Source organism: Pteropus alecto, unplaced genomic scaffold, assembly GCF_000325575.1.
Source record: "Pteropus alecto unplaced genomic scaffold, ASM32557v1 scaffold17, whole genome shotgun sequence".
Taxonomy (NCBI): Eukaryota; Metazoa; Chordata; class Mammalia; order Chiroptera; family Pteropodidae; genus Pteropus; species Pteropus alecto.
This window is the reverse complement of record NW_006440645.1, coordinates 8001985-8019134: the sequence shown is the minus strand read 5'-3', so window position 1 is coordinate 8019134 and position 17150 is coordinate 8001985. Positions and strand designations below refer to the sequence as shown.

General features: G+C 37.2%; 1 protein-coding gene across 1 annotated transcript in view; it reads left to right on the top strand.

The window, feature by feature from the left end:
- Positions 1 to 16787, top strand: part of SCLT1 (sodium channel and clathrin linker 1) — a 103982-nt gene extending 87195 nt beyond the window's left edge. Inside the window, exons 20-22 of the mRNA XM_006917768.3 lie at positions 10528 to 10606; positions 12932 to 13027; positions 16514 to 16787. Coding sequence (XP_006917830.1) covers positions 10528 to 10606; positions 12932 to 13027; positions 16514 to 16576 — 238 coding nt within the window. The 3' untranslated portion in view covers positions 16577 to 16787. The remainder of the gene's footprint in view (positions 1 to 10527; positions 10607 to 12931; positions 13028 to 16513) is intronic.
- The last annotated feature ends 363 nt before the right edge of the window (positions 16788 to 17150 follow it).

Here is a 17150-nt window from a genome sequence, read left to right as displayed (position 1 = left end):
AAGAAATAGTGTGCAAAGTGAAGGCAGTCGTGGCAGATTAGGCAATGTCTGTGTTAGGTAACGCCAGCCGCCCCAAACTCTGAAATTCCAAGGCCTAACACAGGAAAGGTTTATTTCTTGCTGGTATTGCATGTCTAAGGCAATATGGCAGGAAGGCTCTGCTGGTAGCGGTTCTCTCATCTTGAACTTGTAGTTTTCCAAGATCTCTGGAACAAGGAAAAAGCGGGGTGGGGTGGAATTCTGAACAGTGGCTCTTAACTAAATTAGCTCTGAAGTGATACACGTCACTTCCTTATCTCGTCACTGGCCAAGCTACTCGTGTGGACCCAATCTATCTGCGTAGGCGTCTGGGAAATGTGTATGAAGCCCATGGATGTCTGCTGGACACTGCCTCTGCTGCAGACAGGAACCCTTGGTCTTGTAGGGGTTATTAGCCTAGTTAAAGAGTATTAAGGGTGGACAAAGGCCAGTGGACAGTTTTGAAAGAAGTGACCTGATCAGATTTTTTTAAAAGGTCACTCTGGCTACTAAGGTGGAAAACGGAAGTGAGTAAACAGACTGAGGAAGGACTTAGAAGGCTATTGCAAGAGTTTTGTTAAGAGATGATCGCGGCTTAGACAAGGAAGAGGAAGATGGATTATTTGGGAGTCTTTTTTTTTTTTTTAATAGATTATAGAAAGTGTCAATGGATTAGATGTGAAGTATTAAGGAAAAGAGAGGGATCAAGGATGATTCTAGGGGTAGTTTGTCCATGGCTCTTTCTTTCTAGGGGTGTCTTTTTCCAACTCCCCACCTGAAAACGTGTTCTTCCTTCCAGACCCACCTCAAATATCAGTTTTCTCTGTAAGGCGTTCTTAATTCCCCTGACAGATTGCGTCTTTCCTTTTCCCGCACTGCTGTTCCACTGTGCTCATTTCTCTTTTTGGCACTTACTGAATTGTAGTGTAACTTAATATGAACATCATTCACGTTCATCTCTTCTATACAACCCCGTGAGTGAGCTAACAGGTAGGTGTTTAATAACATTGTATTTAGTGAATGAATGAATGAATATACAATATGTAATATTTTCTTGTCCAAAACTATATATGTAAAATTCCACAGCACTTGAGCCCAAGTAATTCTCTTTAATCTCTAAAGCATTATTCTTGGCTATATATATGTAATGTTTGGCTGCCATAACTGCTTTTTTAAGTTTTTCTTTTTTTTTTCTTTTTTTAATTAACAGGATGAGAGGCAGCTGCAGGTACTGGCAGATTACAAAATGCATAATTACTAAAAGTAACTGAAGCATATTATAGTATAATTCAACAGAAAAAAAAAAAACATCTGGCACATGCTATGTTAATTTGTTATAAGAGTTTCGAAGAAAGCAGATTCTGCAGCTGGCAGATCCATCATTTCCCAGAAATGAATAGTGCACCTTTTGTCATTCTCTCGTCTAATAGAGAATAGAGCCTTGTGTGGTTTACTCTTTAGTCATCACCGAAGGATTTCCTGCATTGAGGAAGTTTTCCTTTATGCTGTATCAATCAAAATATGCATGGTTCACTCTTATCTTAAATTGTGCCTCAATGATAACAGAATAATCTGAGCAGTTCTAGTCATTAGTTATAAAGTTTAAGATATTGGCCCAAATTTCAAACTCTTATTAGATGCCCCGAGGAACCATAACTTCTCTTATTTTAGATAAAGTATTTGTGGCATTCTCAAAGAGATTAATGCATTTTTTCTTAGCCTCATAACCATCCCTTTTCAGTTATGCATGCCAGTGATACTGAGAACCGAAGTGCGTTTATGGTGGCGATTCTCTGAGCATGGGTTAGGATATCCATTTCTATGACAGAGACACATCGAGGGGCTCATTGTCATTACAAAACAGCTTCTAATGCTGACCCTTTTGAAGTGATTTCCAACTCTCTTCTGAACATTCCCATAGGTACCTCAAACTCAGTGTATTGAAAACCCCATTACTTCAGGCCTCGCCCAAGCTTTTATTTCATCCTGTATTTCCCATCTCCATGAGTGATAATATCTACCCAGTTGCTCGAGGAAAACTCCAGGTGGCTGTCCTGAACTCCTTCTCCTCATACCCCTAAATCAAATACTACTGATTCTGTCCCACACCCCAACCATCTCTTGAATCTGTCCATTTCTCTCTGATCGTTCAGGCTGTCAGCAGTTGTTCACTCGGATTATGCAGTAACCTCTAATTTACTGCAGTCTTATTTCCTTATTATTTTCCCTGCTATAATCAGCAAGATTTTTGGATCCTCAAATCTAATCATGTCGCTTTTCTTAAAATACTTCAGCACCTCCCCAGTGTATTGATGATAAAGTCTCAGTTTCCTGTCAAGACATATAAGATCCTTTGCAATCTGCATTTTCTGCTTCTTCCTCTCACCCCTACACACCTAGTCACTCTCTATGCCCCTTTCATACTAGACTTCTTTCACTTTTTTAAATTTATTGTCCTCTCTTGTTCCCTGGCCTTCACACGTGGATTTGATCGCAACGCTTTTCTGCCCCTTCCCTGCTTTTGTCCATCTAACTTCCATTTGTCTCCACATATCAGCTCTGCGGAGACAGCTGCAGTCTCCTAATCCCCCACGTGTTCCCAGAGCGCTGGGGACTCTTACAGCATTTACTACCCATGCGATAAGCCCAGCAGCTTTTTAATATTTCTCGTATTTCTAGAGTGAAACTATGACTGGATCTTACCTCCCCAGGACCGGTATCATGTATAGAACATAACAGGCACGCAGTTCAGGATTTACTGAACTGAATGAACTTTACAGTTCCTACAATCTTATCCTAAGATCAGCCCTTAAAATGAAATCTTGTGCAGAGATTCACCCACTACTTTGTAACTTTGAGTTCATTCTTCAGATCACTTCTAAAAATAAGCTTCCTATGATTTTTATAAATAAAACTTTCAATTTGTTGCTTTTCCTATCAGTAGTCTCCCAAATTTGTAGTACCACTTGATTGCTACTGTGAAAATGTAACTGCTGAATTGTCTAATGAGTTCTGATATGAAAGCAAGTAGGTGGTGATAACTTCGAAAAAGCAAGTCATAGGATATTAGAAATGTTATTATCGAATAGACCAGTTAACTGCTTATGTGGAATTAACTAAAATTTTCCAAGACTAAAAACCACCTTGTGTGTGCCAGGCGCTATACTACGCCTTGTGAATGTAACTCCCTTTTGAAGCTTTCATTCTAGTGGGGAGAGACAAATAATAAGGTAAACCAACAAGTAAACAAGGTAATTTTAGGTGTCTTAAGTGGTCTAACGAAAACAGATGGGGCGACGTGGAAGACAGTAGCTGAGACATGAGAACTGAAAGAGGTGGACATCTTTAAAGACGCCGTCAGAAAAGCCGACATTTAAACCGAGGCCAACTATACGAGAAGCCAGATGAGGAGTAGCGAGTACAGAGGCCCAGTGTTAGAAGCTGTAGATCCAAGCGGTTACAGTGGGGCGAGCGAGGGGAGAGAATGCCATGAGGCCAAGGAACGAGGCAGCGATCAGATCGCGACATCTGGTAGGCTGTTTTAAATAAGACATGCTTACTTACTTTAAGGAAGATACTTAAGTAAGAGTATTTTAAGTTAAAATAAAGTCCGAGTACAGCAATGGGAAATCATCAGAGGATATTAAACATCCTTAGATCTTTAAAAGACCACTTTAGACCAGTTTTCCACATCATATGGAAAATAGACTAGAGAACAGGCAAACATGGAGTCAGAGAGACCAGAGGTCAGATGATCAGTTTTCCAGGCAATCGATGTAGTGGCTTAGGACAGAGTGCCACTGGTGGAGATGCAGAGAAGTGGGCAGTTACGTAACATATTAGGGAGGTAGGACAGGACTTACTGATAAATTAAACACGGCACAGGAAGAAGGGGAGGGAATCTAAGCTGGAGCCTGAGCTTTTAAGTGGAGCGCCTGGGAGGATGGCATTCACTGGGAGGGAGGAAGGTTGGGAAGGAAAGATAGTGCTCTTTAATGTCCCTGTAAGTCATGGACTGGATGCGGTCACTTGGGAACATGCAGATAGGGAGAGAGAGCACCTGTGACTATGACCAAGAGGGCACTACTGTAGCCGAAGCTGGCCCGTCTGCTCTAGCCCGCGGTATTTTTAGTTAACTGAATGAGATTTGAAACCTTAGGGTGATTTTCCTTGCAATAGTCAGGTCTTTTGAAGGCATATGAAAGGTTTAGATCACAATACTGACCATTTTGTCACATACTTAGGATTGATTTTTTTTTCTGGAGAATCTTCATTTTGCCTTTTAGATCTTGATGTTATATGATGCCACAGATCTCTGATAATTGATTCGACTTAAGATGAGAGGCAGTGTGATTTAGTTGAGAGAACATTTTCAACTGAAAGACTGGTATGAACCCCACTTTTTCATTCAATCATTTTATGACATTAAGAACATTAAATAACTTCTCTGAGTCTTAATTCCTTTACTTGCATGATGAGAATAATAACTGCTTTGCAAACTTGAAGCGATAACCAGGAACAGCAGTAGAACACCCTGCTGACGGGCTTAGTCACCTGACGTCGACCAGACCTGTCTGTGCAGAGCACGCGGACCAGTGCCCAGGGCTCTGCTCCAGTGTCGCTTCTGCCACCTGCTTTACGAGCGTCAGTGTGTTTGTTCCCAAACCAAGTTATACCAGTTGTACTTGTTCTGGAAATACATAATTAAGTAGAGCAGTGATGCGTAAGTACAGAAGGAGAAAGTTTTTCTTTTAAAACTTAGTTGCATATGTTGGAGAATTTGCTATTGAATTAGGTTTGGACAAGCAACTATAAAAGAATAGAGGGAATGCTGTAAAAATCATGAATACTTCTGTATTCAGATTGCTTGCCAAGTGCCTTTAAATTCTGATACCACATTAATGTAGCCCAAAGTGGAAATAATTATAGAGGGTACGTTACAGATGTGGTTTGTAGGAAAAAAAAGACATTCAACATTGAAATACTTCAATCGTTGTGCTCATACTTAAAAAAAAAAAAAAATCTAAAAAAACTTTGTATATTCCAGGTGAAAAGCACAGACAAAATCCTTATTCTTCCTTAGGCCTCAGACCTCTAAAAATGTCTGAGGAAACCTATGGGCCCTCTTCCCAGAAAAAGTAAACAGACCCACAAGATGCTGCCCATAGCTTCACAGGGGTGGTGAGCACACCTGAAGTCCATCCGTGGACCACAGGTGCAGAGCCCTTGCCTAGGCTCCCACCCTTCACCTACTTGCATCTTGAATGGAAGAAGAGTTTGATGACTTATCAATCTTAATTATAATATTTTGTTTACTAAAACATTTCACGATTTCTTAATAGATACAGCATAAACTTTGTTTATAAATTGTCTCTTAAAATTTTACCTACACAGAAGGTAGTAAATCGATTATATTTTACAACTGTATTCCTAAACTATATTTTGTAGGCATGACTAGGATATTTGGTTGCATACACATGCATTATACAAGTGAACTAAAAATATTTGAGACACTGATAGACTAAGCAATTCCCAATGATATAAAGGATTCTTCATTTTTCTATACTTAATATTAAAATTTGTGGGAGATAATAATTTTACCTTATACCTTATAATATATTATAAACTTTACATGCCAGAAGTTATAGCAAAATTGCACACAGTTTCATTTAAATTACTTAATTAGTGTAAAGTACTCTTTAAGTGCCACAGTGTCCGATGAGAACTGGAGATGCCATCTCTCGCTGTACCTGCTGGCAGGCCACTCTTGAATCACCCCTGATAGGTAGGAATGTTTCTGCTTTTAAAGATTTCTAATGGAGAGATTTTACTTGGCAAGTATTTCATCTACAACACCACTGTGACGTTTGTGGAAAGTCTCATTCAATGTTTTTCCCAAATCACTAATGATGTAGGGGACTCCCAATTATGTTCTCTAAGGAAGAGAAAATGTCTCACAGCCGATTCAGAGGAAGGCCCTCCTCCTCGGTCTTCCCTTCACCCCACAGTGAAATATCCTGGCGGAGAAATGCCAGCTGCAGAGTGCTAACAGGCAGGCTCCAGGAAAGGCTTGGGGCACAGAGCTGGCAAAATCGGTTTTCTCTCCACCCTTTAATACCCTCTCAAATTTCATTCAGAAGTGAGATTGGAGGAAACACTTAACTGAAAAATAACCTTTTCTTAGCCATTTCAAATCCTTCGTAGAGAGAAGTGAAACAGAAGTAAATATAAATAATCTTTCTCTAAAATATGTTTTGTGGTAGATTCCTCAGTAAATGCTGAACAAATAAACTCAATTTTCTAACTGCTAAGTATTCTAGAGAAATTTAGCCATAAATAAGCACTTATTTATTGAATTTCTGTGTGTAAAGCACTGCGGTAGATACTGTGGAAACTAAAAACAATCCCCTTTTAAAAATTTTTTGATGTACTTGGAGGAGTGTGTATACATATACATACGTATGTATACACACATATATAAACCACGAATTATCATTATACTACGGAAATGCTACATATCTTGTACATAAAAGAAGTATAGAACTTTGATGTGAGAAAAGAACCGTCTGGATTAAAATGAATTGGGGAGGGGCATGGAAAGAAATGGGACGAGGGTGGAATCTTAAAGAATGAGCAGGATTTTGATGGCAAATCTGAAAAAGGGGATGCAGAGAATGATAATCCATGAGGCTAACGGCGACACATGTATAGTCCATTTGCAAGACAGTGAGAGCCTAACTGCTACTGGAGGTGAGGCTCGAAAGATAAATTACACAAAGTGCTGGATGATTTTGAATGCCAATCTCAGGGATTTGGACTATTTTGTCCAATAGAAGACAGCTCTAGAAATTATCCTTCAAGAAGGCAAATTATTAACATGGCGATTTAGAGAAATGTGCTTAGCAATGTGCGACTTAGAAAGGGAAAACTCCTGCACTGATTGAGCACTTCTGTGTGCACTGTGATGGGTGCTTTGCAGATAGTTTTTTAACTTGACATTGGGAAGCCTGAGCAGTTGGCTGTTGCAATATATCTCAAAATTAAGTTAAAAGAACTTGAGTTGTGATGGCAACATTGAGTAGAAATGAACAAGAGATGCAAGAGACATTGCAAAGGCAGAATCTGTTTAGGACAAACTAGATGTTGCACTTAAGAGTAAGTGAGAAGTAGAGTTGGCTTTAAGGTTTTTCACTTAGGCAGCGAGGGCAGAGATGTCAGGGTGACAGGGTGAGTAGGTTGGTGAGGCAACGCGAAAGTGCGACGTTCGGGATGTTCAGTTGGAATGTGGAACTGGACCTTTAGGAAATATGTCAAAAGTAAAGATATAACTTGTTCTATTTTCAGATAAATGTGTAGATACTTACATCCCAGCACGCCTAACATGCACACACAGCCCCTTTCACTGTTCACTTGGCAGTTGCCTGCCGTGCCGCAGGACTGGGAGAGGTTCTGAACTCACATTTTGGAACCGGAGGCCCAGTTTTTCAATCCTGACTCTATAACTGACTAGCCATGTGACCCTAGGCAAGTTACTTACCTTTGTTTTTGAATGTCTCTGTCTTTTAATTTTCTCATATGTAGAAACAGATCTCGTAGGGTTATCCTGAAAACTACATAAATTGACTTATATGAAGCACCTAGACCAGGTCCTGGCACATAGTAAGCACCATCATCATCGTCATCATCATCATCTTTCCTGTTATTTGCCAAGCTCTGCTGAATACCAGAGTATAAGGAAACCAAGATGAATAAGTTGCTCACCATCCAGTGGGGGTGACAAAGCTTGATACACAACAGAATAAATATTTACACAGTAAAAATTAAAGTTAGTAATTTGTATCTTTGTGATCTTAAATTTTCTGGAAAATTATAACTAATAGTATTTATTAGCAATTATTACTATCATTCAGGTAAATTGTCATGGGTAAATAAGTGAATTGTTTAGATATCAAATTATGCAGTAGATGTTTTCTGAAAAGGCTTTCTATAAACCGAATGTTGGCTAACTTTATAAATATGGTCCATCTATGTTGTTGCAAATGGCAGTATTTCATCTCTTCTTATGCTGAGTAATATTCCATTGTATATATGTGCCACAGCTTCTTCAGCCAATCATCTATCGTAGGACACTTCGGTTGTTTCCATGTCCTGGCCACCGTGACATACTGCTATGTATGCACATCAGTGTGCAAATATCTTTTTGGACATAGGTTTTCAAGTCTTTGGGGTAAATACCCAGTAAAAGGATTGCTGGATCATATGGTAGATCAATGCTTAGTTTGTTGAGGAACCTCCGTACTGTTTTCCATAGTGGCTGTACCAATTTGCAGTCTCACCAGCTGTGTATGAGTGTTCCTGTTTTTCCACATCCTCTCCAGCATTTGTTATTACTTGTCCGGTCAATTATAGCTATTCTGACAGGTGTGAGATGGTATCTCATTGTGGTTTTGATTTGCATTTCCCTAATAGCTAGCGATGTTGAGCATCTTTTCATATATTTGTTGGCCGTTTGTATGTCTTTAGGGAGAAGTGTCTGTTCATGTCCTCTGCCCATTTTTTGATTGGATTGGTTTTTTTGTTGTTATTGAGTCTTATGAGTTCTTTGTATACTTTAGGTATTATAGTAAGCAAAATAAGCCAGACAGAAAAAGTTGAAAATCACATGATATCACTTATTTGTGGGATATAAAAGCAACAGATGAACAGGACAAACAGAGACTCATGGACATGGACTATAGACTAGTGGTTACCAGAGGGTAGGGGAAGGGGGAGGGGGGTAGAGGTAGAAAGGATAAAGGGGATCAAATATAGGAGCATAGCGGGAGGGCGAAGTGGGTAAAGGGGATCAAATATATAGTAACTGAAGGAAACTGAACTTTGGGTGGTAAACACACAATAGAATATACAGATGTCAAATTATAAAGCACACCTGAAGATTATATAATTGTATTAACCAACATTACCCCAATAAACTTAATTTAAAAAGTAAATAAGTAATTAATTATGATCATCGTTTCATCTTAATCTCAGTAGTATTCAAAGATGCTTTCTTATCAGCACTAATGTGCATAACTTTAATTACATTTGGCCTAGAGGTCTGACCACTTTGGTCATTTTGCTATTTTTTTGTTTTTTTTTTGAGGAGGAGCAGAAGGAATTTTAAGCTATGCAAGATACTTTAAAGTAGCACAGAAATTTATTCTACGTTATTATGACCACCAAAACGAAGCTTAGGTAAAACATTTGGGTTTGTCTGTCACAGAGTCGGTGATAAAGTTCCTCACCGTCAGTGACCTGCATCGACGAAGCTGCTGAGGTAGAATAAGCCATCGCCTCCTTGGTCTGTACGTTCTGCCATGGCAGCTACTCTGTGTTTGCCACCATAAACCTTGCACTTGGTAATGAGTGTCCAGTAAATATTTGTGGAATTGATTTGTGGATGATATTATTTTTTTGTTCTCTCCTATATATTTATAACAAATCGTTTCCTGATTTTAACAACTTTTCACTCAAATATAGGACACTTAAGAGACCAAGTTTTCAAACTGTATAGCTTCTTTGGAAAAAACTCAAAGCTGAAGTTACTTTGGAAGCCTTAGTCTGTTGATTTATTTAAGAAGCAGAAGTGAGCTCAAAGGATAAAAAACAATCTTGCATTAACTATTTTAATACTTAAAAATTGATTCAATCTTTTTAAAGTTATTTTTAAGACTGCAGCATGTTTACTTCTAACCTGTGACTCTCGAAATTATCTTTGGCCAAAAATAATATAATGCATATGTGTTGAACAGGAAAAAAAGATAGTTCTATGCATAAGGTAATTCTAGCTAATACTGAATAAAAGGTATCCATGTATAAAATACAGCATATAGACAACCTAAACATAAATGCCAGCCCTGAATCTACCACACTAAAATGATGGCGAGATTAACATCACCTTAACTTTCCTAGAGTGAAGCTCATCTGAGAAGCACTGCAAACGAATCTTAAAAATGTATACTATAGCGAAGAATCGTAATAGCTTATGAGATTTTATAACAGCAAAAACACTATATCTGTTTAATATGAATATACTTTCATTTTAATGCCAAATATCTCAAGATAATAATATTGAAGCTGCTTTGGCACTTTTAATATGTATATATGTGGGGGTTTGTTTTGTTTTGTTTTTTACTGTGATAAATTATAACATAAAATGTACGATTTTAACCATTTTTAAATTGTGATAAAACATACATAACATTAAATTTATCATTTTAACCATTTTTTTAGTGTGCAGTTCAATAGTGTTAAGTGTATTCACATCGTTGTATAAACATCTCCAGACTATATGCACACTTTATAAAGAAATGGATGAGTCCTGTAAGATGTGGTCTATTAATAAGCAACTTTATTTTATATACGAGGTGATATTTTCAAAACATGAACGTGTACCTCACTAATAAAGATTCTATTTTGTTAGGTTTTTAAACAGTCATATTAATGGCTTTTCTCTCTTTCAACTAATAGGAGTGAGCTGAGTCGACAGAAACTTCATAGCCAAGAGCTGCTTTCTCAGCTGGAAATGGCAAAGGAAAAGGTAGCTGAGGTAAGATAATGACCCTCCTGGGAAGCGCTCCGCTGCAGCTTGATGTGCATGTTACAGAGCTTTACCTGAGCCGAGTCCAAATTAATTCTCTGCTTGGAAATGACCACACAGATGCGAGTATTTCTTGTAGAAACCATTTATGATTCTAAAAGTCCATACGTAATGGACTGTGAATAAAAGCTTTGAAAGTCAGTGATTCATTCTGTGTAAATGACAAAAGGTAGAGCTATTATTTCAATTTTACCAGTATAACTTGTGCAGTGTCACAAAAAATGTGTTAGGATCCTCTTTATTGCTGTGCATGTCTAAGATTATTTTTTTAACTCATTCCTTTTATTTTGTTTTTATCCATCACAAGAGACATGTAGAAAACACTTTGGCCAACTGGAACATATTAAAATACTCCTTTAAAATCTAAATATAGTAAGAATAAATCATTTTTTTTCTTTGAAGTTTAAAAAAAAAGTAAACTACTTCTAGATTATGATTAGAGCATTCTAGAACGCTGGTTCTTCTTTTGATGTTCTAACTGTGAATACATTTGTTGGAATCTCATTAATAGGCTGTATGGATAGGCCGCTATCTCTTAGTGGCCTTCTATAAGAGACACAGTGAAATTATTACTCTTAAGTTTTGTAGCATTAGAAAACAATTAAACAAAACCCATTAACGTGCTCTTTGTTGTAGCTCCCACCTCCAAGAATCTGTCCTAAGGAAGTCATTTAAAATATGAAAAGATTTAAAGGAAAATAATAATAGTAATATTAGAAGATCAGAAGCAACCGCAATGATCAGTTGAAAAAGAATAGTTCACATATATTATGATTTACCTAATCCACAGCATAGAAAAATGTACGTTATATGTAGTCTGATCGTGACTATGAATATATTTATTATAGGTGATGGAATTTTCTCCCCAAGTTTTCTCTGCATTAATAATGTGCCTCTTAAATTTAAGACTACATATTTAAACAACTTTGTAAATTGAAAGAGCCAGTATAGTTCTTTCATAAAATTTAATTTTGCTTTTGGGCACAGTAAGAAGTATATTAAGCTCATTTTAACAGGATACTCTTACTTCAGTGTTTTATATTACTAGGCATGGCAGTCACTGTCATCTCGTAGGGTGAGAGAACTATATAGTTCTGCATAGAAAGTGTGTTCTTCTTGCTATTCCTAATTAGGCTTGTTGCTCTCTCAGTTCCAACAAGTGCCAGAAACACTGAATAACAATTCTAGTTGTACGAAACTTTTTTTCACGCAAGTAAGTATGGAGAGGGCTAATGCAGTTTTTTAATCGACAACTTATTCGAAGCTCTCTGCATGGCAGCCTGTTGCGACATTTATATTCATGATGCCTGTGTAGTTTCCTGAGGCTGGTCTTCTCTAACAGCATTACAGACTGGGTGGCTTAAGCAGCAGACATTTGTTGTCTCGCAGTCTTGGAGGTCAGTGGTCTTGGTCTTAAGTCGAGATGTCATGGGGGGAGGGGCAGCAATTCCATGCCTGCCTCTGAGCTTCTGGTAGCCTCAGGCACCCTTGCCTTGTAGACGGTGTTCTCTCTGTGTCTTCAAGATGCTTTCCACCTGAGGTCACATTTGTATAGACTAGGGGTTAGGACTTCAACATACTTTTTAGGGACCTAATTTAGCCAATAACAGTGCCTTAATAACTCTGTTGACTCTGATACCCTCTGGAGTATACAGATGTTTGAGGAAACATGTAGAAACAGAGTTCTTGCCCTTATAAGGAATAAGTTTAGCATAGAAATCATTCAAGACATGTCTAACGCTGAAACATCAGGATTTCTAGAATGAATATTTCCTGTTTCTTGACCTTCATGACAATGTCACCATTTTCCGAGCAACTTGCTCCAGCTCGGTGATTCTAAACACACTCTCAAAAAGCATCAGCACCACAGCATCAGCACTGCCTGGGAGCTTGTGGGAAGTGCGGGTTCTCAGAACCCGTCACCCCAGCTCTGGTGGGAGGCCCAGCGGTCTGTCCTCATACTCCACATCCCACGTGGTCCAGCTCCTCAGGTTTAACATATTGCAATTTGGAAGTCTTGTTCTTAACTTCTGATTCCTTTGCTTTGGATTTAATTTACTCTTTTTTTGTTGACATGTAGGGAGGGAAATAATTTAGTCAGAATGTAATGCCAACTTTGAACTTTCAAGTTCATAACTTGAAAAAATATAAATTTGGAGACATATTATCTTTGCATTTTTTAAGATGTTCAGATTTTTCATTGATTATTCCCCAAAATGTCTCCGTGTTACATACAGATTTCTAACTTGTTTGTTTTATATTTCCCCTTAATAGAATGAAAAGCTCATTCTAGAGCATCAAGAAAAAGCCAACAGACTTCAGAGGCGTCTGAGTCAGGCAGAAGAGAGAGCTGCTTCAGCTTCCCAGCAGGTAGGGGCCCTCATGATCCCCTGGTGGTAAATAGTGTGTGTGCTAAGTTCCTCAGAAGTGCCCAGAGCACTGGTAGTGTTTTTTTTACTTGATTAAACTATTTAAAATTAGCCTCTTTAATGAAAAAGTAAACTTTAAAAACAGAAATAAACATCAATCTTCTCTAATCGACTGCTAAATCTAGTACTATACTGTCCAAGACGATAGCCACTAGCCACCAGCAGCTTTTTAAATTAATTAAAATTAAAAATTGGAATGCTCAGTCACATGAGCAGATTTCAAGTGCTCAATAGCCATATGGCTGTCACAGCGGACAGCATCAGTGTGGAACAACTCTGTCACAAGGCGTTCTGTTGGACAGCACTGCTTTAGAATTATGCTATGTCTGAAACACCACAGTTATTCAGTGACAGATTTGGGAGTAGATAACATTGCTTTGAATGTACCATTTCAGATTGCACTAACTTTGTTTTTATTGTAGTTTTTAAATGGAAAAATATTACTTGATGTGTAGGTTAACTTCATTTAATGCACATTTATAGATGACTGTATAAATCTAAAATATGACAAAGTTTTACAGTGCGAAATAGAGTTAGAAAATTTAGGCCATCAACGAGATACTAAGTGGCAATTACTCATACATACGTAATAATGAAATGGGCCATTTGTCCTAAAATAGGAGCAATAGTGGGAACAAAAGGAGACCAGTTTAGTGAATACAAAAATAGGCTGGGAACAGTTTAAATAGATAAGATAGATAGGCAGGTAATCAAAACAAACCAAATTAGTACATTATTAATTATATTGGGTTACAAAATCAAAATTAATATTATTCTTAGATATTACAACATTTTATATGTAGTAAAGCAACTCTGAATACTCACTGAATTCAGTTTCTGTTTGTGATATTTATAGATTTTTTTTGAAATCTACTTCTAGTATGAATACAATGTAGCACTTAAACGAAATCCAATAATAATTCAGCCTTCTCCTCCCCTTTGAAAGTAATCATCACTCTATCAGATAAGTTTAATTTCCTATGAAGTTATGAATTAATGGACTACTTACCTCGTCATTCAAGAGTCCATTCCTTCCTATAGATCATACAGTAACAGGAGCGAGGTGAACTGGGCAGCACCTTGACTGTGTGTTTTGGAGTCAAGCAAATAGCCTACTGCCACGAGGTGGCCACGCGACTTTGGGCAACTTGAAATTCTCTAGGCCTTGGTTTCTTCGTATTTAGCATAGTCATTAAATGATACGTAGATACTTAGGTATATAAGAAATTAAATGTCTTATTTCACAATCCTTAAAGCTTCAAGTTTATCTTTTTTTTTAAGGAATGTGATAAAGAAAGATGCCCACTTAAAATCAACTACGTTGAGTTTTACAGTAACAAGGGTACAGTTACAGAACGTTAGTTATATAAACCAGTCGTCATCCATCATCCAGTTTAGTCTCTCACCTGACAGAATTCAGCCTTAGCAGTTCAACACTGTTTTCCTGTATCTAAACTCTCCAACGGCCAAGATTCCACCGTTCTCTCTTTGTGAGCTTTTTTTTTAATGTTTTGTCAGTTACCATTTCACGAAGTTTTCCGTTCTGTTTTCATTTGAAGGTGACATTTATATTCATTCTCCCTATATACAAAAAGGAATTTATTCCCTGGAGTTGACATTTTTTTCCATTTTAAATGAATCCAAGTCATAAACTTTCTTTATGGAACATATATTCAGTTTTTAAAAATCTCGATCTTTGCCTTCTCTGTATTCTTTCTAATTTTCCCATTTTCCTCTAAAAAAAAATGGAAACTGCCATTAGAAATAATACCCTGCTAAGGGCCTGATACTTACTGAAATGATGGAGTTGAGATGAGTATTGTCTCCACGATGCCATATTTAGCAGCGCAGCCCCGCGTCACGTCAGTGGTCCCGCACACGCCCTGCATCGCGCTGACTGAGTCATGCTGTAAATGTGTTCTCCTGATTTACTTTCCTATACGTGCTTCATCCATCTTTGGACTGCAGTTATGTGTTCTAAGTGCATCACTCTATAAATGACTGAATGCCATATTGTGTTCTTTTGACAGTATGGCATTCTTAAAAATCAGTGTGGTCTAGCCTTTCTCTGCAAGAACACAAAACCTAGAAACTATGAAAAGAAATCAGTAAATGGGACCATGTAAATTTTCAAATTTCTGTGTTAAAAAAATGTCATAAACTCAATGACAGACTGAGAAAAGTATTTGCAACAAAGATGACAAAAAGGCTAATATCCTAAACACAGAAAAAGTGTCTGAGTCACCAAAGACAGTGCTGCAGTACGGTAGACAAATGCATAAAGGATATTTACAGAAAAGACAGGACAGATGGCTTTTAAACGTTTTAAAAGATGGTCATTCTCACTCATAAGCAAATACAAATTTAAACTGTATTCACATATTTTTCACTTGTCAGGTCGTGAAGTTTGATACTACACTGTACTGGCACTTTCACACGCCGTTGATGTAAATGTGTATTGACATGACCTCTTTGGAGCCCAGTTGGGCAATATCTCTCAAAATTTGTAAATGTACATAACCTTTGACCCAGCAGTTCTAAGAATTTATTCTGCAGGTGGTGTACTTGCCCTGGGCAAGTCTGTACAAGGAAGCAGTAAAATACTCATGGCAGCGCTGCCTAGAATTCTAAAAGAATAAAAATGACCTACACTCTCATCAACAGGAAACCAGCTCAATGATAGAATATCTGTGCAGGGGAAAGTTTACAGCTGTTAAGAGGAATAAAGTAGAACTACTATGGAGCAATTTCTAATGTAGCACTTAGCTGAAAAGTCTGTATAGTACTTTATTATTTTGTAAATGAAAGGAGGGAGGAAATGTATGCATATATTCTCATTTACAATATTTAAAGAAATATACTTAGAAACTGGAAATAGTGGTTGTTTCTGGAAAGAGGGCTATGGAATTAAAGACGGTGATGGGAAGGCTCCTTTATGCTCTATACTGTTAGGTTTTGGGTTTTTGTTGTTTTTTTGTACTGTTAGTTTTTCTACTAGGTGTATATTCCATTATTAATTTTAATCAATTCCAATTAGTATTTAAATATTATTTTTTGTTAGACTTTCCTTACTATGATCTATCATCTTTTTATCAGCCCCGCAATGTGCTGGCTTACGCTTGGATTGTGTTTTACCAGTTTTTAAACTTTTAACTAGATGTTCTTCATCCCTCTGTGAAATACGTTTTGGAATAATAAGTCTATCACTGAGCTATGGAATGTCATATTTGACACGCATATCTAGTGTGATGCATTTTAAAGTCTCAAAAGTAAAATACAAATGAACACAAAAAGTGACCTCTTACAAGAACCCTTCTAATAAGATTATTTTTAAAAAGTGTAAGTTGTGATGTATTGTACTTTGTATTCGTCTGAGATTTTTCCATAGAAAAAGTAACTACTTACTGATTGTTTATTTTAATTGCAGCTCAGTGCGATTACAGTGCAGAGAAGAAAAGCAGCCTCCATGATGAATCTGGAAAATATTTAAAAATACTCATAGTTCACTCACAGAACTTTAGAGTTGGAAAGCAGTGTATTGAAACAGTAAAACGTGCAGAGAATGGTTAAAGCTTGTGTCACTTTGCATAAGCATTCTCCATTCTGTTTTGAGGGTTATTGGAAAACAGAACAGTGACAGCTTCCTGTAAGTAAATACCCTATATTGAGCTTCAGTAGAGAATAAAGCCAGCTGAGAAGAATTCATTGCCTTCATCAGTGTGTCTATTTTTTAATTCCCCCTTTTTCCTCTGGAAGAGCATAATAATTTTCAAGCTATGATGATCATGAGAAAGATTTTAAGGAAATGCTAGAATTTTAATATTTCAGGTTCCAAGATTTGAGAATTTTATGTCTAATTGTTACTCATCATTTTTAAGGTTTCCAAGTGTCCATTTTATTATGAACCCATAAATGTAATAAATTGTGCACTTTCTAAAATGATGCTGTCATGTATTTTAATGTATAACTGTAGTGATTTGTTTTCAACTTAGATGATTTCCAGTATCCATCAAATACTGATATTCAAGAATTTGAAAGGTTTTGGGTTTTTCGTTTGGTTTGGT